This window comes from Corapipo altera, unplaced genomic scaffold (assembly GCF_003945725.1).
Source record: "Corapipo altera isolate COAL_440 unplaced genomic scaffold, ASM394572v1 45, whole genome shotgun sequence".
NCBI classification, from domain to species: Eukaryota; Metazoa; Chordata; class Aves; order Passeriformes; family Pipridae; genus Corapipo; species Corapipo altera.
Genome location: NW_020884877.1, coordinates 15,030,607 through 15,049,203, shown reverse-complemented (window position 1 = coordinate 15,049,203; position 18,597 = coordinate 15,030,607). Strand labels below are relative to the sequence as shown.

The 18,597-nt window shown below is 36.8% G+C and overlaps 1 protein-coding gene across 2 annotated transcripts in view; it reads right to left on the bottom strand.

Annotated features, from left to right (window-relative positions):
- LRP2 (LDL receptor related protein 2) overlaps positions 1-18,597 on the bottom strand; it is a 116,651-nt gene that overhangs the window by 6,656 nt on the left and 91,398 nt on the right. The window contains exons 58-74 of one of the 2 annotated variants that reach the window (XM_027636839.1): positions 18,343-18,462; positions 17,655-17,771; positions 17,283-17,399; positions 15,768-15,905; positions 14,906-15,028; positions 13,848-13,976; positions 11,756-11,887; positions 10,995-11,126; positions 9,234-9,377; positions 8,289-8,454; positions 6,288-6,416; positions 5,392-5,612; positions 4,782-4,958; positions 3,056-3,175; positions 1,077-1,167; positions 435-502; positions 156-276 (exon numbers count right to left, since the gene is read on the bottom strand). In XM_027636839.1, the coding sequence (XP_027492640.1) occupies positions 156-276; positions 435-502; positions 1,077-1,167; positions 3,056-3,175; positions 4,782-4,958; positions 5,392-5,612; positions 6,288-6,416; positions 8,289-8,454; positions 9,234-9,377; positions 10,995-11,126; positions 11,756-11,887; positions 13,848-13,976; positions 14,906-15,028; positions 15,768-15,905; positions 17,283-17,399; positions 17,655-17,771; positions 18,343-18,462 (2,245 nt within the window). The remainder of the gene's footprint in view (positions 1-155; positions 277-434; positions 503-1,076; positions 1,168-3,055; positions 3,176-4,781; positions 4,959-5,391; positions 5,613-6,287; positions 6,417-8,288; positions 8,455-9,233; positions 9,378-10,994; positions 11,127-11,755; positions 11,888-13,847; positions 13,977-14,905; positions 15,029-15,767; positions 15,906-17,282; positions 17,400-17,654; positions 17,772-18,342; positions 18,463-18,597) is intronic. The other variant, XM_027636840.1, reaches the window with a different exon arrangement.

Genomic DNA, 18,597 nt, shown 5'->3' with positions numbered 1-18,597 from the left:
ATCAAAAACCTACTGGAACTGCTGCAACGCTGCACTTCCTATATTCCACCAGAATGGGCACACAGCAAACAAACTGGATTTTTCAGAAATATTTAGAAACAAACATACATTTTCAGTTCATACACATTCCAGCTCTGAAAGCCTTCAAAACATACCTTGGTAGTTTGGGAAGCGTTGGTAAAAGGGAGCCTGTTCGTCTGTAGTTAAAAAAGCCTCCAACAGCTAATACTCCAATTATTATGATCAGTATGACTGTCAGCAACACTGCTACTGCTGCTATCAAAGACAGAAGAATAACCAAACATTCAAGCAAGCACAGTTCAGTGCAAAAAAGGGCCTAGAGAATTAGAAGCTTGACCCTGAACAGGTATCATGGTGAGGTATTATACCTTCTTTAGCTCAAATATCAAGGGTAATATATACTTGAATCTTACTTGTTCCAGGAGGGACTCCTTTTGACAATCCTATTTCACAATAATTCCCAGTGTATCCATAAGAACATCTGTAAACGTAAGAAGGACAACTGACTGAATAGCTTTTATGAAGTTTAGGATATTAGCTTTATTATCATATTCTACGTGCCACAGATTTTAACCACATGCTCAGTAATTATATATTTCACTGACTGCAAATACAGTATGTCTTCTATATTCACAGAATTAAAAGTGGAAATAAAAAGTGCTGAGTCAGAAAACCAGGCACTGAAGTCAAAAGATTTGGTTTCAGTGGAGCATTGGTGGCACCTGCTGGTTGTTCCAAGCCACATTTACTGAGCAGTACTTATCCATTGTTACAGTTTTTTGGTATAGCATTTTATTAGAATCTAGTGGTTTGCCTTCCTTTGGGTTTTTGGATTTGGTGTCTTGGGGATTTTTTTCCACAAACCGATGCATTTACATTACTTATTTGTTGATATTTTTATGTATGTGTGTTTTTCCGTGGTTGTTACAAACATAGTCCAGCAGATGTATGACGTGTTCTGAAATGTGTCCAACACATTTCAAAGAGTTAATTGTTTTGTGACATTAAATCAGCACAATCTGACCCAGGACTACCCTAACAACATATGGACTTACTTGCATTTTGGGAGACTGCTTTCATCTATATAGCAAGTTCCTCCATTCATGCACCTGCAAGCTGGTGGCATTGTGGGAGGGGATTCAATAGCTGCAAAAGCCAAAAGCCACACATGCATTGGCAAGACATCTTCAACAAAATAAGTTCTACCAATAGATCATTTTATTTTTCTCTACAGAACTTGCATATGCAAACTCACTGGCTACTTTTCAATAGCACATGTGTTTGTTGCTCTTATCTCTATTTTTTCCGCCAAAATAGTTTATTTAAATTGAAGTAAAACCTGTTCTCAGAAAATAACAACTTACTCAGCAGAAGGTAGGCATAGTCAACCCAAGAGCTGTATGTCTGCTCCCTTTATTTTGCTCCTACAATACAGCCCACCACCACCCTTCAAACTTCTCCATTCAGAAAGCAGCAATGCTTTATCTGTTTTGTCCATCCAACCTGCCAGATGTTGCACAGAGAAGGCCACACGGGAATGCATTCACTTATAAGGGAAAGCATGGAATGGAAATGCACATACAGGAGGAGCATTATTCTAATGATGATTCAAGTGAAAAAAAAAAAAAATCGCATTAGCCTTCAGTAAGGGCTCAGGGTATGCAGTTAATACAGGAAAAAGCTCTGGATCTTAGCCATCATTATAGGCTATAAATTAAGGATGGACTTTGGCAATCCATCTCACATGGATAAGTTAGATCATAACACTTCTGTACCAAAATTTTTATCAGCCAGAGGTAGAGGAAGTCTGTTGCTACCATGTTCCTTAGAGGTGAAATTCCCTTAAAGTAAATAGAGTACAAAAAAGGCAAATGCAGAGGTTTTACAGGCTGTTTCTCAGCAGCTGCAATATGAAGAAAGGGCCAAATAAACCAAATGTATATAGAAAAGTTATGTTTGGTCAGTACACAGGCACAGTTTTCTTAATTCCTACATGTTTTACGTAAATCAGTTTCAGCAAAGAATATCAGTGTCCTCAGAGCAATAAACTGCAATTAGCAAATGCAATCAACAGTGTTATTGATCCCTAATTTAAACACATTGCATACTTCCATTCATTATTACATATAATTAGCTCCTCTTTCTGCAGCTCACACCATGTGGCAATAGGAAAAAGCATTAACAATTATTAAGAAAATGTGATTTAGAGGTAAGCTAGTGTAAAAAGTTATGACATTTTCTCTTCGAGTGTAAAAGGAATATAATTCAGAGAATATTAACCATAGGAAAGATGCCAGACATAATGTTATAAATCGTAATATATTAAAGATGTTGCAAAGACAAGTACAAGGACATCTGGCTACCACCCACATCACTGTAAGCTAAGAATGCAGACTCTCAGCCAGAGAGAAATAGAAATCCTGCAGTGTTATGCTGTTTCTTCTCAGTAAAGGCTGAGAAGTTCCATTTGATTGGTGTTCCTAGAAGCACTGTGAGAGCTTTGCTGCAATGCAACAACCAAGCACAAAATTCTAGTTCTTAAAAGGCTTTCCAGAGTATGCTAACTATCTAGAAGTTATCTCTGTCCAAACTCTGAGTTTTGTAAGCTTTAAGTTTCTATTGTATTCTATTATACTGATTAAACAGTACCTTTTAGCAAATAGTAAATAAAATTGTTAAGAATTAATTGTAAGAAATTCTTAGTTCTGAAATAAGCGCATTTAAAAAAAAGAAAAAAAAAAGAAAATATTTTGGAATTTCAAAACAAAAATCAGAAACCATGACCAATTTTGTAGCTGGGTCTGGTCTGGCTGGAGTAACATACCTATATCCATTTTACAAATGACATGCAAAGAGATTATAGGAAATGCACAAGATGACCACAAAATCAGTGATGACTGAGAATAAAAGCCAGATGTCCTGACTTACCAGTATCTATTAGATCATCCTTCCATATTTCTAATTCAGTAATGCATGTGCATTCCTAAAGAAAAGCTTCTTTTGCTTTCATATCCAGTTTGAGAAATTATTCTACCTGCATCACACTCTGTGCTGCTGCCTTCTATGAACCGAGTTCCTTGAGGACACGAGCAGGTGTACCCTCCTGGTCTCAGCAAGCAGAGGTGGCTGCAGACATCTTTACAAGGATTAGGCACTGGAAAAGTGATATAAAGACATTTGAAGAGCAATGCAACATAATACAGAGGTGAGGCAGGGCAATTCCATCATCAGTAGTGTATCTCATCAACAACACACACCAAAAATCTAAATAAGTCCGGATCCAGTTTTTAAAAGAACTGATGTCCAAATACCACATTTGTACCAAAACCTTCTCTCTGCCTTTTCTTACATTCTTAAGGGAGAGACAATGACTGTTGGGAGCCAGTGTAGCACCAAGAAGACACTGAATATCCCCAAGCAACAAAGAGCTTTCTGACTGTGAAAGCCAGAATGCCTTTAATAAGGGGTATGCTGGATGCTCCTCTGGACATTCTCCTCTGTGATTATTGTGGACATGCTATAGCAGGACACCCTGCCTAAGTAGGGGTAAAACAGTTCAAACTTTACTTTGCAAAAGTTATCAGTGATTGATGGAGAAGAGGGTTTACTCTGCTTTTGGTGCTGAAGAATGCTAAAACCAACCTGACTCAACAAATCCCAAAATTAAACCTTCTGAGGCTGTGAAAAACAATGGTGTGGATATGGCAAAGTTACTGATAAAGGAACTGAAAAGTTACAGTACTGATAACTTATCTAAAGGCTGCTGAGCTGGTATAGCTAGCCTAGAAATATATGACTGACAGTCAATCACTTTATACTATAAAAACACAGTTCCACTTTTTAACAGCAGGGTCTTCCAACGTACTCCTTCTAGGAGTGTGTGTGTGGAGATTCCTACTTTGAGTGGAGAGGTCCCTCCAAGTTACTGCTCAAGGCTGAGTGAAAGACTTTTATCCATGGTCATTAGTATGGATAAGCAACATCAAGCTCTACTTTATAATTATTAATCTCGCTTTGAAATTATTATTTTAATAAATAGTGTTCTATACTAGTAGTTATAGTTATGACTACCTATACTGTATAGTAAATAATTCTGATTAAATTATTTTATTATAATCATTATCACTATTATCATCAATTTAAATAAATATTTTATTCATATTTGGTTTGCCATCCTAAATCCTGCATGATGAAGTCATATAAAGGCTCAATTATGCCTGTATAATCCTTTACACATAAACCATTGACAAGTCCAGGATAAGGATTGGAGCAGCCACACCTAGACTCCTTTCTGAGAAGGAGTTTAGAAAGAAAGGGGGTCCTTTCTGAGCCTTGTGACTCAATGGGAGGGTGTCCTGATAAACTTTACCTGAAGCTTCCATTCCACCCACAACCCATATCATAGCTGAAATATCCCGCTTGGAGGTAGTATTAAAGAGCCAGCACTTTGCCAGAATAAATGCATATTGTAACTGCCATCTCTATGACAACTCCAAGATAGAGAGGAAAAAGAGAAAGGACAGGGTCATAACTTAGAACTAAGGGACTTGAAAGAGCAGTGTGTGGTGTTCCACTGTTGATTTAATTTTGCATGCGAAGAAAATACTTGCCAGCCTCTATTTAATTTTTAGGTTTTCAGAAACTAGTATTATCATATACTGATAGACACATTATCAGAAGATTAATAAGCTCTTTGAATACATCGATATCAACTTGGATCTCATAGCAAGGAAAGGCTCACTGGGCTCCTGATTACCCACCTGACTGGTTGTATCTGTGCTGGTGATAGATGCGCACTTGAGTAAGCCAGGGATTCACGGTCAGCACTTTCACTTTTTCTCCATTTCCAAATTTATCTTTCTTCCAGACTTCTCCTCGTTCTTTAGCTATCCAGTATAAATGGCCTTCAAAGACATCAAGGCTGTATGGACTGCCTACTTCTCAAAGGAACCAAAAAAATAGACCGTCAGCAAGCAAATCTCCAGCACGAGTGACAAAACTGCTGTTCTTCAGCTTAAATATATTATCTCATCATTTAAGACATTTGCAGCTATATATTTACATCCTTATGTGCCTGACCTCTTCAAGTCACTGTTCCTGCAGACTGCTGAATTATATACTTCAAAAAAGCAAGAAGCCAATTTTCCACATTGTCTTCTTTTTGGGTCATGTAAATTACCCTCAGGAAGTCTAGTTACCAGGCATCATGAGCCCTGAACCTGGTGTGCCATTTATCCCTCTACAAAGAAGAAAACACTACCAAGACTTACTCTTCGAAAAGCTCCCAAATCTAGCCCCACTTGTGAAGGCCAAGTGCTTGTTAGCACACATCTTGGTTACTATTACATTAATTGCATAGTAAGTTCTTACCTCCATGCAATACAATGGTTCTGTCTGTCCCATCAGGTCTCATAGATTCAATAATATTTTCTTTAGAATCACTCCAGTAGATCCTATCATTGTTCAAATAATCAATAGAAAGACCTGTTGGCCAGCCAAGGTCTTCAGAGATCAGGGTTTGTCTTTGTTGTCCATCCATCCAGGCACATTCAATCTTCGGCTGCCTTCCCCAATCAGTCCAATACATGAGCCTGAAAGGACAGAACCAGAATTTAATATAGTTCAGAATTTGGTTGTCATGAATATCCTTTGGAGTCTCATGGAAAAGATCAGTTGCAGAACAAAAAGCTGTTCAGCACCCTATGTTTTGCAGATGTTTTTGGGAAGGTCACAGAGAGTTCACTGAACAAGCTTGTTTTAAGTAGAGAAGATAAATACCAAAAGAACATCCATCAGTCACAACAGAGCTGCAGCATCCAGGCGACTGCAAGAAGCCATGCTGCTTTACCCCAACTGAGAGAATCACATATCACAGTATCTCCTAATCCATCACACAATACCAGTTGTAGCAAGCACAGCTGTTGAATGTATCAGTGCATTTACATTGCTTTTCCCTGCAAAGGAGCCTATTTCTGTATTGCTTGGAGCTGGTAAAGAGACATTCCCATCTATTTCCCTATTTCAGGAGTAACAGAGAAGTTTGTTGGGCACACACAGACTCTTATTTGAACTGCCTGGCCTTGTCACCAACACAAGCACCCATGTGAAATCTAATCCAAAATACTTTCCCATGCAAACTTCGCAACATTATTAAAGGAATATTCCAGAGAATATTCCCTTAGTCTTTCCTGGAAAAATTACCATTGTAGGGGGTTTTGGGTTTCAACAGCATTGAAAACAATTCTTTTAAGTCCTGTAATACTTACCCACGTTTTGGATTGACAGCGATAGCTGCTGGTTGATCCAGTAGAGAAAAAATAAGCCATTTTCTGTACCGTCCATCTAATTTTGCCACCTCTATGCGATTAGTCCCTGCATCAGTCCAGTACAGATGTCTGAATTATGTAAGACACAAAACATTCCAAAAGTAAATAGTTTACACTTGGAAGAGGAATTAAAAAAAATTTAAGAAAAAACAATATATATAACCCAAGCAAAATTCATATAATGAAACTGCACTGATTACATCTGAACTTGTTCAGTTTGGAATACACAGGCCCTAAATATAGGTGAGTTTAGCAAAAGAGATCTATTGGCTCACCAGTTTTTCCCTCTGACAAAGTTTCTGCAGCTGACTCTGTCACCTGTCAAATAATCTTCACTGAAGGGATACTGAAAACATTTATTGTTACTTTTAAGCAGAAGAGGTGGCTAATAAGCATCTTTAAAGACTCTGATTTCCAGGACGATGAGGTTCATTACCAGTAAAAATTTATTTACCATGTAATTTTTGCAGCAGCTCTGAAGGTGTCCAGCTTATTAGTTCACAGCTCCTCTCTAGACTTTTGTCTTATGACAAAGATACTAATGAATAAATTGTTACCACATCAGATGCAAATGCTTTTAGTCCTAATAAACAGGGCACTCAGTCTAATCTTCCTTGAATTTTGTTTATCTTACCATCATGGCTTTATTATATTTTTGAGCCTAGATAATAAACATTATTATGCACTCACTAATCACACAGTGCCTTCTGATTGAATAAATTATCTGATAACTGGCTTGGGAATATGTGCAGACAATTAAATGTGGTTTTTAAAATAAGTTTCAACATGATATGAAATCAGTATAACACTATGTCTGAAGTGCTGAAGGTGCTAGCCTCACCAGGGATCCTTGTGATAGGTACCCTTTATCCTTGCTCTCATGACCATTTAAATTTATGAATACAAACTTAGACACTCCCTTTTGCCCTCAGAGACATCTGGTTTTCTAGGTGGCCTCCAGCTGACGATGCAAACAGCAAAATACTCTGAAGGCTATCCCAGACCTTAATATCTTAAAATCTTTCTCACATTTTAAAACTGCTGGAAGAAAAGAGAGAATTTTTCACTTCTTTTTCGCTATCATGATTTATACCAGGGACATCCAAAATCTGGCCACAGCATTCAGAAGATTGACTCATGTCTGTCCATTCAGCTTCAAACAGAATCATAGACTACGCAGCCTACATTTCGTAGTGCCTATCTACAAGCACCAGGATCCTCTCATAATTACAGCAAATGAACTTCAGCTATGTCTGTCCAACACATCCTTTAAAAGTTACATTGCAAATAAATGATGCCATCAACATCAGAGTCAAACTCCCAGAAGTCATGCCTAACTTTCTCCCAGCTCTTTCCCAAGGTAGTAAACATAAGAAGTGATCTCATATTTCTATGATTAAGTTAATTTTTTATCATGCTTTAGCCTAAAAAAATCCACAGCCAATAAAATGGAGAAAAAACTCGTAAGAACATGATTACAAAAATGTAACCACTTTCTGAGAAAACACATCTATTCACCAAACTTCAGAGCTGTTTCTGTTTTGGGGTTGCTCATATAGTACAAGGTTGGTAAGAAAGGAGCAAAGACTGGGGAGGTTTCCCTTCCAGGGGCAGCAAAAGCTTGTTCCCTGGAGCTTACCTAAGTCATCGAAGAAGAATCCATCTGACATGAAGGTTGATATATTAGCACTTTACTGATGCACAACTGATCTGCCAGTTGTAGAGTAAGGCAAGTTTCCTCAGAAAATATGTGATGCAGTCAGCTGCATGCATGTGACCTATTAACATGCTGCCTGGGCAAGGACAGCTTACTGAACTACCTTCACACTAGACATCTTCAGAGGCAGTTCATAAGGAAGAAAAAAGCTGATTTTGCACTGCCCAATCAAATCCTTGACACATTAAATGTACAGAATTTTTCTAGCTTTTCAGTGCACTTACCTTCCAACCCAGTCAACAGCCAACCCATCAGGACTAACTATGTATTTGAGATTCAAGTCAATTTCCTTTGTAGGATTGTTCCTACTGCTGTCAAATGTGGGCAGATAAGCACGTTTGATAGCTCCAAACTCAGAACCCTGTCCCAGAATGCTGAAGTACACGATACCTTCAAAAAAGATTACAAATGTCTAGTTAATTCCATATTTGTTGAAAATTCTAATCTTTCTGAGGCTCTTATGTGAAGTTACCAGACCCATTTATTTATGAATAACAGTCGTTCGTTCATTTAAATTATGTTGTGTTAGTATGTAAAGTTTTAAGCCATCCATCAAATATAAGATACACATCTAAAGTCATCTTGATCTAGATTACCAAGAAATATTATGTATCACATTTTTCAAGAGTAAAGGATATTAGTTCTGAAGCCTTTACATATGATTTTGAAAGTAATTTAGAGTCTCATAACCCTAAGGAGCAAGTATGGCCCAGGACAGTGGCCCTGGGAAAATGGCAAAAAAAAAGAACCTGACTAAGAGCCAAAAAATATAAGCTAATGCAGGGATCTAGTAGCCATTCCTGCTTAGTATAAAGATTAGTTCTGGCAAGACTTGAGCAAGGTTTGGGGATTTGAAAAGGTAAAAGAAAAGAAGGGGTTAATTTATAATAGTCCTCTGCTGCAGCATAATCCTAAAGAGCCACAATTTCATAGCTAAACTCAGGTTGAAATGAAAGGAAAACCAGAGCAAAACATATCTAAAATAAATCAAATCATCAAAGGAAACCAAACTGATGCTGCAGAATGAGTAGAGGGGAGGGGCAGATTCAACCAAGACCTGGCCAGTTAATCTAATTTAATTTTGACTTCCAGTGTAAATCAAACACCTACACTGCAGAAATGCATCTTTTTAAACCAACCACTGCATGGTTGAGTATTAACATACTCACTCAGGCCTATTCCTTCAGGGTCCCAATCATAATCCAGAGCTTGGATGCGCTCCTGATTATCAATATAGTCAGAGTACTGTTCTGATGAGATATTGTACCTTCGAATCCGCACATTATCCGGCAGCAGTAACAATGGAGGATTACCTGGGAAATGATCGTGAATTTATTTTCATGTATTTCTCATTTTAGAAGAAGCAGAAGAAAGTCACTTCTAGTGAAGCCTAAATTGGGATTTTCACAAGTCCTATCTGGACAAGAAGAACACAAGGCCACTTCTAAAGCTTCAGAGCTATTCAAACTTCTTGGCTTTGCAAAATTTATTAAAAGCTATTGAAATTCTTAACAGTGAGGATAGTATTATTCTTTTCACCATAGATCTTGTGCAGAGGTAATCATTAAGGGATTATTCCTTATAAATTCTTAAACATTACATTGTTGCCATATCATCACTTTACATTTCAAAAACAGATTGCCACTACACAATATGCACTTCAACTTTCCTCCCTCAAAGTACAGGAAACGATTTTGAAAGTACAAATAGAGTGCCAGTACCCTATGACATGACCTGTCTGAGTTGTCCTACCTGAAAGTCTTTAAATCTTAATGTTTCCATATTCAGATGAATGTTCTCCTGCCCACAGCTTAATTTGGAGTTAGCCTAATAATGTCCCACCAGACCCTCACTTATGAGGGTTGTGAGCTTGTACTGCAAAGCGTGGCAGAATTCCAGGCACACATAGAAGTAGAACTTCAGGCACAACAAATTTCATTATGTTACCAGCTACAACCATATTATCTTCCATCACTTAGCCTTGAAAACCTGGTGTGTCTAGATGTTTCCTGAATAAATCCTATGAAGGAGGGTTTCAAAGAACTAGATTTCTGACACAGGCATATGAAGAGGCAGCCAGGCAGAAACTCAGGTGCAAATGTCCTTTTGCATTTCCAGCCTCATGCTCAGCAGCAAATATTTGCTGAATTAGGCCCCTGGACAGGAAAGCTGGAAACATTGTTTTCTCATAGCATTTTTCATAATACAAATAATTTTTAAATTTCAAAATCTCCAGTAGCATGCAGATTAGGTCACAGGCATTCTGTTCTGAAGATTTTACTATTTCACTAGGCACACCATATTTCTATCATTTTTCTATTAAAGCTGGTAAAGTGTAAATACTTTTCTAAATACAGTATTGTTTCTGGTTTATATAACACTGTCACCTTTTTCCTATCACCTCTTATTTTTATTATTACTATTCTATTACTATTATTTTCTGAATCAACTCTACCTATTCAAAGACTGCCACACGGTGTAGTCATTGCACTGAGGTATGATAAAAAGCCAATGATTGATGTTAAACATTGGCCAAAGTCCTTCTATCTGTGTGCATCGGTCCACGAACAATGAATGGCAACCTGTCAAACTGCCTTTGATTTGTACCAGCTTAATGCAATTTTTTCCGGTGCATTATTTTGTTGAGAAAACCTAAACCTCAGGAATAGGCAATATTAATTTCTTTGTGATGACAACCACAGGATAACGGGTTTTTGTTTGCAGAAAACTTCAGGAGAAAGGAAGGCAGGTATCCAAATCAAGGTATTATTTGTAACGTTTACAATTGGAAGGAACACAGATTCTACTATCTTACAGAATAAGGACTGGTTTTCATTATCCTCTTCCTACAAAAGAGAGGATTATACTCATTAAGTTGCTATATTCCACTTGCTCTTTACAGGTAGCAATCTTGCTATCAGTTAACATACCATTAGCTGCGCACTGTTTCCCTTGTTGATCACCCACAGACCTGAAGCCATCTGCACAGAAACATTCATAGCTTCCTTTGGAATTCTTGCAGTCCTGGGTGCATGTTCCAAAGATCTCACACTCGTTGATATCTAAACACAAGTAGAGAAAAGATTTCTAGAGCTTTCTTCTTGTTTAGCCTGAAGGAGGCTCAGGGGGGACCTCATCACTCTCCACAACCACCTGAGAAGTTGTAGTGGGGTGGGGGCCGGTCTCCTCTACATACCTGCAGTGAGAGGACCAGAGCAAATGGCCTTAAACTGAGAGAGGAGAATAAATGGCCTTAAACTGAGACAGGAGAGTCTCAGATCAGATATTAGAAAATTTTCACTGTTAGGGTGGTCAGGCATTGGAGCAGGTTGCCCAGGGAGGTTGTGGAGTCACCATCCCTGGAGGTGTTTAGGAGGCATCTGGATCAAACCCCATCAAATTTCTGTCCCTTGGATTGCACAGATAGGACAAAACCTATATGCTATAGAGCAAAAACATGTATCTACAGCCACCAAAAGCTTAAAACAAGTCTGAACTGTGGAGCCAGTTCTTTGTTGAATGAGGTCTGCATATTAGAAAACATGATTCAGCAGCAAAACTTTTCAGGAAGCATCTGCTAAATGTATAAAAATCCTGTTAAGACGTGAAAATGGATGGTCACAATAGAATCACAAAGTGACAGGTCACGGAACACTTATCAGTGAGAAGACATTTATAAGATTGAAAATACCATCACAGGAGTTTCGGTTAGTTTCACTGGCCTTGTACCCTGGCCTACAGGAACAGATAAAGCCTCCTTCATTCAGGTTGGTACAATTATGTTCACAGATATTTTCCGCACAAGTTCGCTCTGTTCCAGGATCTGGGGAACAAAAAAAAAAAGCAAGCATATTATGGAATTATAACCAAAAAATGAAGTGATATGGGGAAGGTATAACAATTTTTATCATAACTGTAATTGAAAATAGTTTTCAAGTAGACAAAGTTAGCTTTCTTTCCTTTTTTCTAACTAAAATTAGAAGAGAATGGTAACCACTGGTCAAGAGGGCTGTCAACTAAGAAGCAGTGAACAGGGTCACGATAAGAGCCATAACCATTAAAGCTTACCTTCCATAACAGAAATTACATTCTACATTACCACCAATCTGCAGCAACTGCAGAATTTCTTGTTCATGCCATACCTAACCTAAAGTCAGCACGGGTCATTGCACAGAATGCACTGCCCTTTCAGACATGCCTATAATGGAAAAGCCAAGTCAGGGATAATAGATAGTCTGTAACAGATAATGAAAATTATACTCTTCCCAAAGTACATGTAGAATTCTATTGATTCTGACATACTGTATATATGCACAAAATACTTGAGTATTTTTCCTCAATACTTTGAGTATCTGTTATATAAGCAGAAAAGATAAATAATATGTTCGATGACAGATCATGAGGAAAAGATACAGATGTACAGCAAAAACATTACATTAAGTTGATTATCTCCTTTATACATTCACATTTCACTGCTGACTAATTTAAGTTTAAAGAGCTCAATTTCACATACATGTGTAGAAGCATAAATTACTTGTACACATATACACACATATATACTGCTTTCTCTATAGCAAGTATTTGATGTTGGGAAGGCTCTGAATGTTACCATCTGACCTGCATTCACATCCACCCCCAAACAGTACAGTGCTGACTGCCAGAAGGTGTCTGTTTCACACTGTTTCATAGCACTTATACTTTTATATTTTCCTCAAGTCATTGCATTAGGTTATATCACCTAAAGACCATTGGGATGGTAAGTGAAACAGAAAAACCAGCTGCTTCAAAATGTACAAAATGGCTTCCAAGTTATTTGTGTTCTGCAAGTCTGCTGGATTGCAAATCACCCGTGCAGCATTTGGCACACTTTTACTTGAAGCCATCACAGCCTGACAAATTGAAATTGCAAGTACGTGCTCATATTATCATTGTGCACATTGACATAAAAAGTTAGGAGTTTTTGTTTCCAGATTCCATGGAATAATCTCTCTTCCCTCAAAGTTCAAGTCAAAGTTTTTGCATCTAAATGGTTGCTAGTAAATTTATAATACATAGTTAATAAAAGCTGTACAGGGGATTCAAGAAGGCAGTCAGGCCAATGACTGCCTGTCCTTATAGAATTCTGTGGTCATGTCTTTAAAAAGGAAACAGAAGCATCTCAATATACTTTTAACAGGGTTAGAGCAACGTATACCAGTTCAGAGTCTGCCCAAGAATAATTCCACAGGTTGGCCTATTGCAATTACGATTGAAATGGTTGGATGTTCTTGCCTCAGTAATGCAATTCATTTTAAAACTAGATCAAAAAAAATATAAACTCCTTTTTTTTTTGGTGATACATAAATACCGTAAGCCTAAAAAAGACTGTTCAGAGAACTGATTTTCATAGAATCATACAACCATCTAGGTTGGAAAAGACTTTAAGATCACCAAGTTGTACCATAAACCTAACACTGCTATACCCCACTAAACCATGTCCCTAAGTGCCACATCTACATATTTTTGTACAGACATGTACAAAATAATGAAAACAAAGAATTAAACCAGAATTAATTAAAGTTATGGAAGAATGAAAACAGAAAAAGAATAAAACCAGAAAATATTATCATTGGGTAATCCTAGCACAGGCTAATTAAAAAATAAATAAAATAATTCACACAGGCTAATTAAGAAGGAATACTTCTTAGTATGCTGTTCAAGAAGAACAATGTATTGTTATCAGTTTCAGAAATTTTTATTTCAATAGCATTGCAATTTTGTGTTCTACTGATATTATTACTTACTGCAGCCCATTTCATCAAAATGGTCTCCACAGTCATCATAATTGTCACAGACATAATGTAGAGGAATGCAATTTCCATTATTGCATTTGAATTCTTCAGTTGTACACGGTCTTGGTGTCGGTTCTCTACCTATAGCCAAGAAGAGAAACTTTATTCTGTCACAGTTTCAGCTACAAAGTACCAAGAGACAGCACTATTCCACATTGCTAATGGGGAAGCTGATACAATCTGGTAAAACAATGATTAGAGCGACTTTGAAAGGCTGTAGTAAAGCTAAAACCATAACAAGGACATAAACCTCCTGACTTCTAGTCACAATCCTGAACTGAAAGAAGTTCAACTATTTTATTAAAAAGACAGAAGGAAAATTCTTCTTGTTAATAGTTGATTAAACTTTCTTTTAGATAATGCAAGCCTATTAATATCCTTTAGTGATATACTTCATACATCTACTGCAGACTTCAAGAGATTATTGAGATATTAGTAATCTATTGACTTCTAGAATTTTGTGCAATAAAGCCAGCAAATAATATCATTAACCAACTAAGAATATGATTAAACTTGATAATGTAAAAATCAACATAGTCAATGAAAACTACATAAGATATCTGAGGGCAAAAACCTATTGAATATTAACAGAGCTTCTGCAGAGTGTGGACCTAAATATCAACACTATTAATATGTGCATAACAGTGCCACAAATTCAGAAGTAGCCATTCCTTTATTTTATCCATTTCATCCTAATTTTATGATACAGCCAGACTTTTTCTTCTTCCTTATTTTAAGTGGAGTTCATAGTAAGATGAAAAATTTAGCTGCTAGCTCATATTAAAATACAATATTGTTTTGAAAATCATGATCTTTACTTTTCAGACAAATGTTTGCAGATTTTTGCTACTTGTACAGAGAGCCATAAATACTTAGTACCAATAACCATAGTTTAAATTATTTCATACTATTGCTTTCATAATTTATGTTTAATTTTGACATTTTTTTGGTATTAAATATTATTCACATCACAATTACTGAATTTGATGTTCAATTTTGTGTAAACATACAGTGTTCCTCTTTCTCATCACTTCCATCTCCACAGTCATCCTCCTGGTTGCACAGCTCATGACTGTATATACAGCGATTGTTTTCACATCGGAAGCGGAATGGAGATTCACAAGCAATATCCACTGAAATCAGAGATCAAGTCAATCACACTTTGATACTTGATGCCATTGAGACACAAATTATTCCAATCACTTTTATCTGGTAGCATTTATATTCTTTGTCTATTTCAAAAGGTAAGAAGGCATTCAGACCCAAAAGAATATTTTCTGCACATTTTGGTGACTGTATGTTAGGACATTACACATTTTTTTGTCAGAAGACAGTACATCAGCTTTGGCCAAAGGCATATTCTCTACTACATATAACACTGAAGTTTCTAGATTTGTTCATGAAGTATAGTGACTGAAAATCCAACATGCTATTAGTGGCTATATAGTGTACAACTGACAAAACCTGTTCAAGTAGCACTTCCAATAACTAATTGTTAGAGCTGAAGTCAGGACTCCTCAACCATACTTACAAAGGCACCGTGACAATACCGATAGCTTTAAAAGCTCAGCACCTTTGAGAATATACATCATCTGAATTAATCTTTAATTTCAAATTGATGTTCTTATTTTAGATAACCAATTGCAAAATGTGAAACAGTGTCCTTATCTCTTTGCTATGCTTCTCCCTACTTTTATAACCACATATACAAATATCTGCAAAGCAGTGAGAAACACATTGTTGGAGGATGAAGTGAACTTGCATATGAAGTTCTCATCCTGAAAAATTAAAATTTATTTTCTAATTGTTCTGTCTATTGTAGGTAGATTTATTCAGCATATTGTTCATTTGAGTATAATTTCTCTCTCTTACAGCAAAGGTGAAGTTCTTCGTCAGAGTCATCTCCACAGTCATTATCACCATCACATTTCCAGTATGGCTGGATACAGACGTGGTTTTTACATTCAAACAGCATGGGTGGACAGTACGTACCATTAGGATACCGTGTTGCTGAAGAAAGGAAAATGATTATGACATTTGCATTTACAATAAAAATGTTATGTTTTCCTGAAAAATATTCAGCCCAATCCTATGTTATTTTTAAAAACCCTTCTCTCCATAATAGGAGATACTATATGAGGCACTGCAAAGATGTACAGCAACAACAGACTGCAAGGACTGAGGACTTCTTGGTAGTGATAATATAATTAACTCAGGTTTAAATAAATAGTGAAACAACATAAGTTACAGAAGCTTTTGAAAATAAACTTTTTTTAACTTAAATGCTAGATTAATTTGTTCCTGACAATCTAGTTCAGTAATAAAAGTAACTAACATCACTGGCACAATATGTGAATGACTGAAAAAGTACCTAAGATATCCAATTCCAAAAGGACTCATGTTGGTATAGTAAAAAACCCCACCCAGATTCTGTAAAAACTGTGAAAGAAACTGAACTAAATGAAAGAAAACAATATGCTTCTACCAACCTATATAAATAAACCATACCCTTGCTCTTTCAAGGGCTTCTCATACACTTTCTCCTCCCTTTAAGAACAGCCAAATGTTATGTAACTCAGGTTCTAAAAGACAACTACTGTGATGTACATTCCAGGATGTAGTTACAATCAGAAAAATACAGATAGTAGTGTGCAGATGCCCCTTCTTACTTGAAGCACCGGTGTTAAAATGTAAAGATGCACAGAAGTGCCATGATACAAACATAAAGAGTTCTCTCAAGTATTGAAGCCTAAAATAATGTGAATATATAAGTCAGAACCAATACTTCAGTATCACCTAAAAAGCTGATGTCAGTCAATGCAGATAGAGCAGAGAGATGATATTTTCATTCCAACTGTGAACACTACTTTCTGGTTTAACAGATGGAGCTGGAGCTTCATGCAAGTTACAGATATTTTTTCACAGTAGATTAATATACGGAAGGAAAACAGAAATGGAAAAGTATTTTATTTTCTTGGCTTCACTGATACTTTGGGAAACTTTACATAAATTTGGGTATTATAAAGAAAAATCTCATTACAGAACCTTATTAGAATTTGGTACAACTGAAACAGTTTGGATCTTGCAGTGTCCATGGGATAGTCAAAAATTTTAATTTGATCACACATGTATCTTCTCCTGGACCTTGTAAACACATTCATTTCCTACCATTAGGAATGTGTTTACAACTAGTATAAGAGAGGGCAACCTATTATTATATCAAAAAGCTGATTCAAAATATTATACTTATCCTGAATTTTTACTGACATCATTGAATGCTGCATAATTCTATAGCTCTAAGGAGTCATCTCACTTAAAGATAGACAAAAGTGCAAATCTTTTTGGAAGTGAGAGCAATGAGCACCAACTGCAAAGTTTGAAACTCACGACAAGTTGCTTCATCAGAGAAATCAAGGCAGTCTGCATTTCCATCACATCTGAAGCGTTCTGCAACACAGTGTCCACTATCACACTGGAAATAACCTGGGTGGCAGGTCCTCAGCTCTGAAAAGATTGAGAAGTAACTTCTGAAATGTCTTCTTCTACAAATCCAGATAAAATACTAGTTTTTGAAAACAACATTCAAAAAAATGCTGCAAAAGTCCAGAACATTAAAACTGTAGTATCCTCTACTTTTGGTGGAAGGACTAAAGTGATCTGGTGAACATTACTTCACTAAAGATGCTTCCCATAAAAGATTATTTGGCAGAATAATTTATCACACCAGAAACAAGGGTATGAATATGTAAGAGTACACACCACAGTCACGTTCATCTGAATTGTCTTCACAGTCATCATCGTGGTCACAGATCCACCGGGAAGGGATGCAGCGCAGATTGTCACACCGGTATTCACTTTCTGTGCATTCGCGAGGACCTTCATTTAAAATGAATGCACAAATATGAAAAGTTTTCCAGATGCACAGTTAAACATCCACACTTGTCTCACTAAACCAGACAAATGTAATGTGGGCAGACAAATGTAATGTGGGTAAAATCCTTAAAACTAAATGATGTTAAAACAGCATTCTCCCCCAATACTCTTTAAACACGTTACACATTCTATGTCCCCCTTGACTTAGAAAAAAGGAAATTCATTGTGGGCTTTGTTTCATCACAGAATTATACAGGAGTTTTTAATACAAATTAGAAAAAAAAAATCCGTTGTTTAAGAAACTATATAATACCACATTTGCACATAGGAATTCAAATGTCACTTCTTAGTGGAAAACAGGAATTTGTGTTATTGTGATGACTGGATTTATCAGTGTTTTTATGTAACCAGGATGCATCCTTGTGATATCAGTGTGGTATCAGCAAATAAAAGGCTACAGTGTAAAATAACAGAATGGTTGCAGTTGAGAGCTGTCTGCCTTATTCTCATCAGAAATACAAGGATAGTTAAGTCAAAAACAGGACTATGTCATTACAGCTGAAAAAGAACTCACTGCAGTTGTGCTCATCAGAGTTATCTCCACAGTCATTCTCTCCATCACACTTCCAGCGCAGTGGGATACATCGATGATTGTCACAACGGAAATCTCCAACAGGATTGCAAGTCATCTCCTCTGTAGTGTAGGCAGTTTGCCAACAAAACAGCACACATTAGCACAGTCTTTGGATAAGACGGAATGCACAGATTGTAACTGAAGTAGACAGAGATCTCTGCACCACAAACTGGGCCAAGTAATAGAGAAGTGATT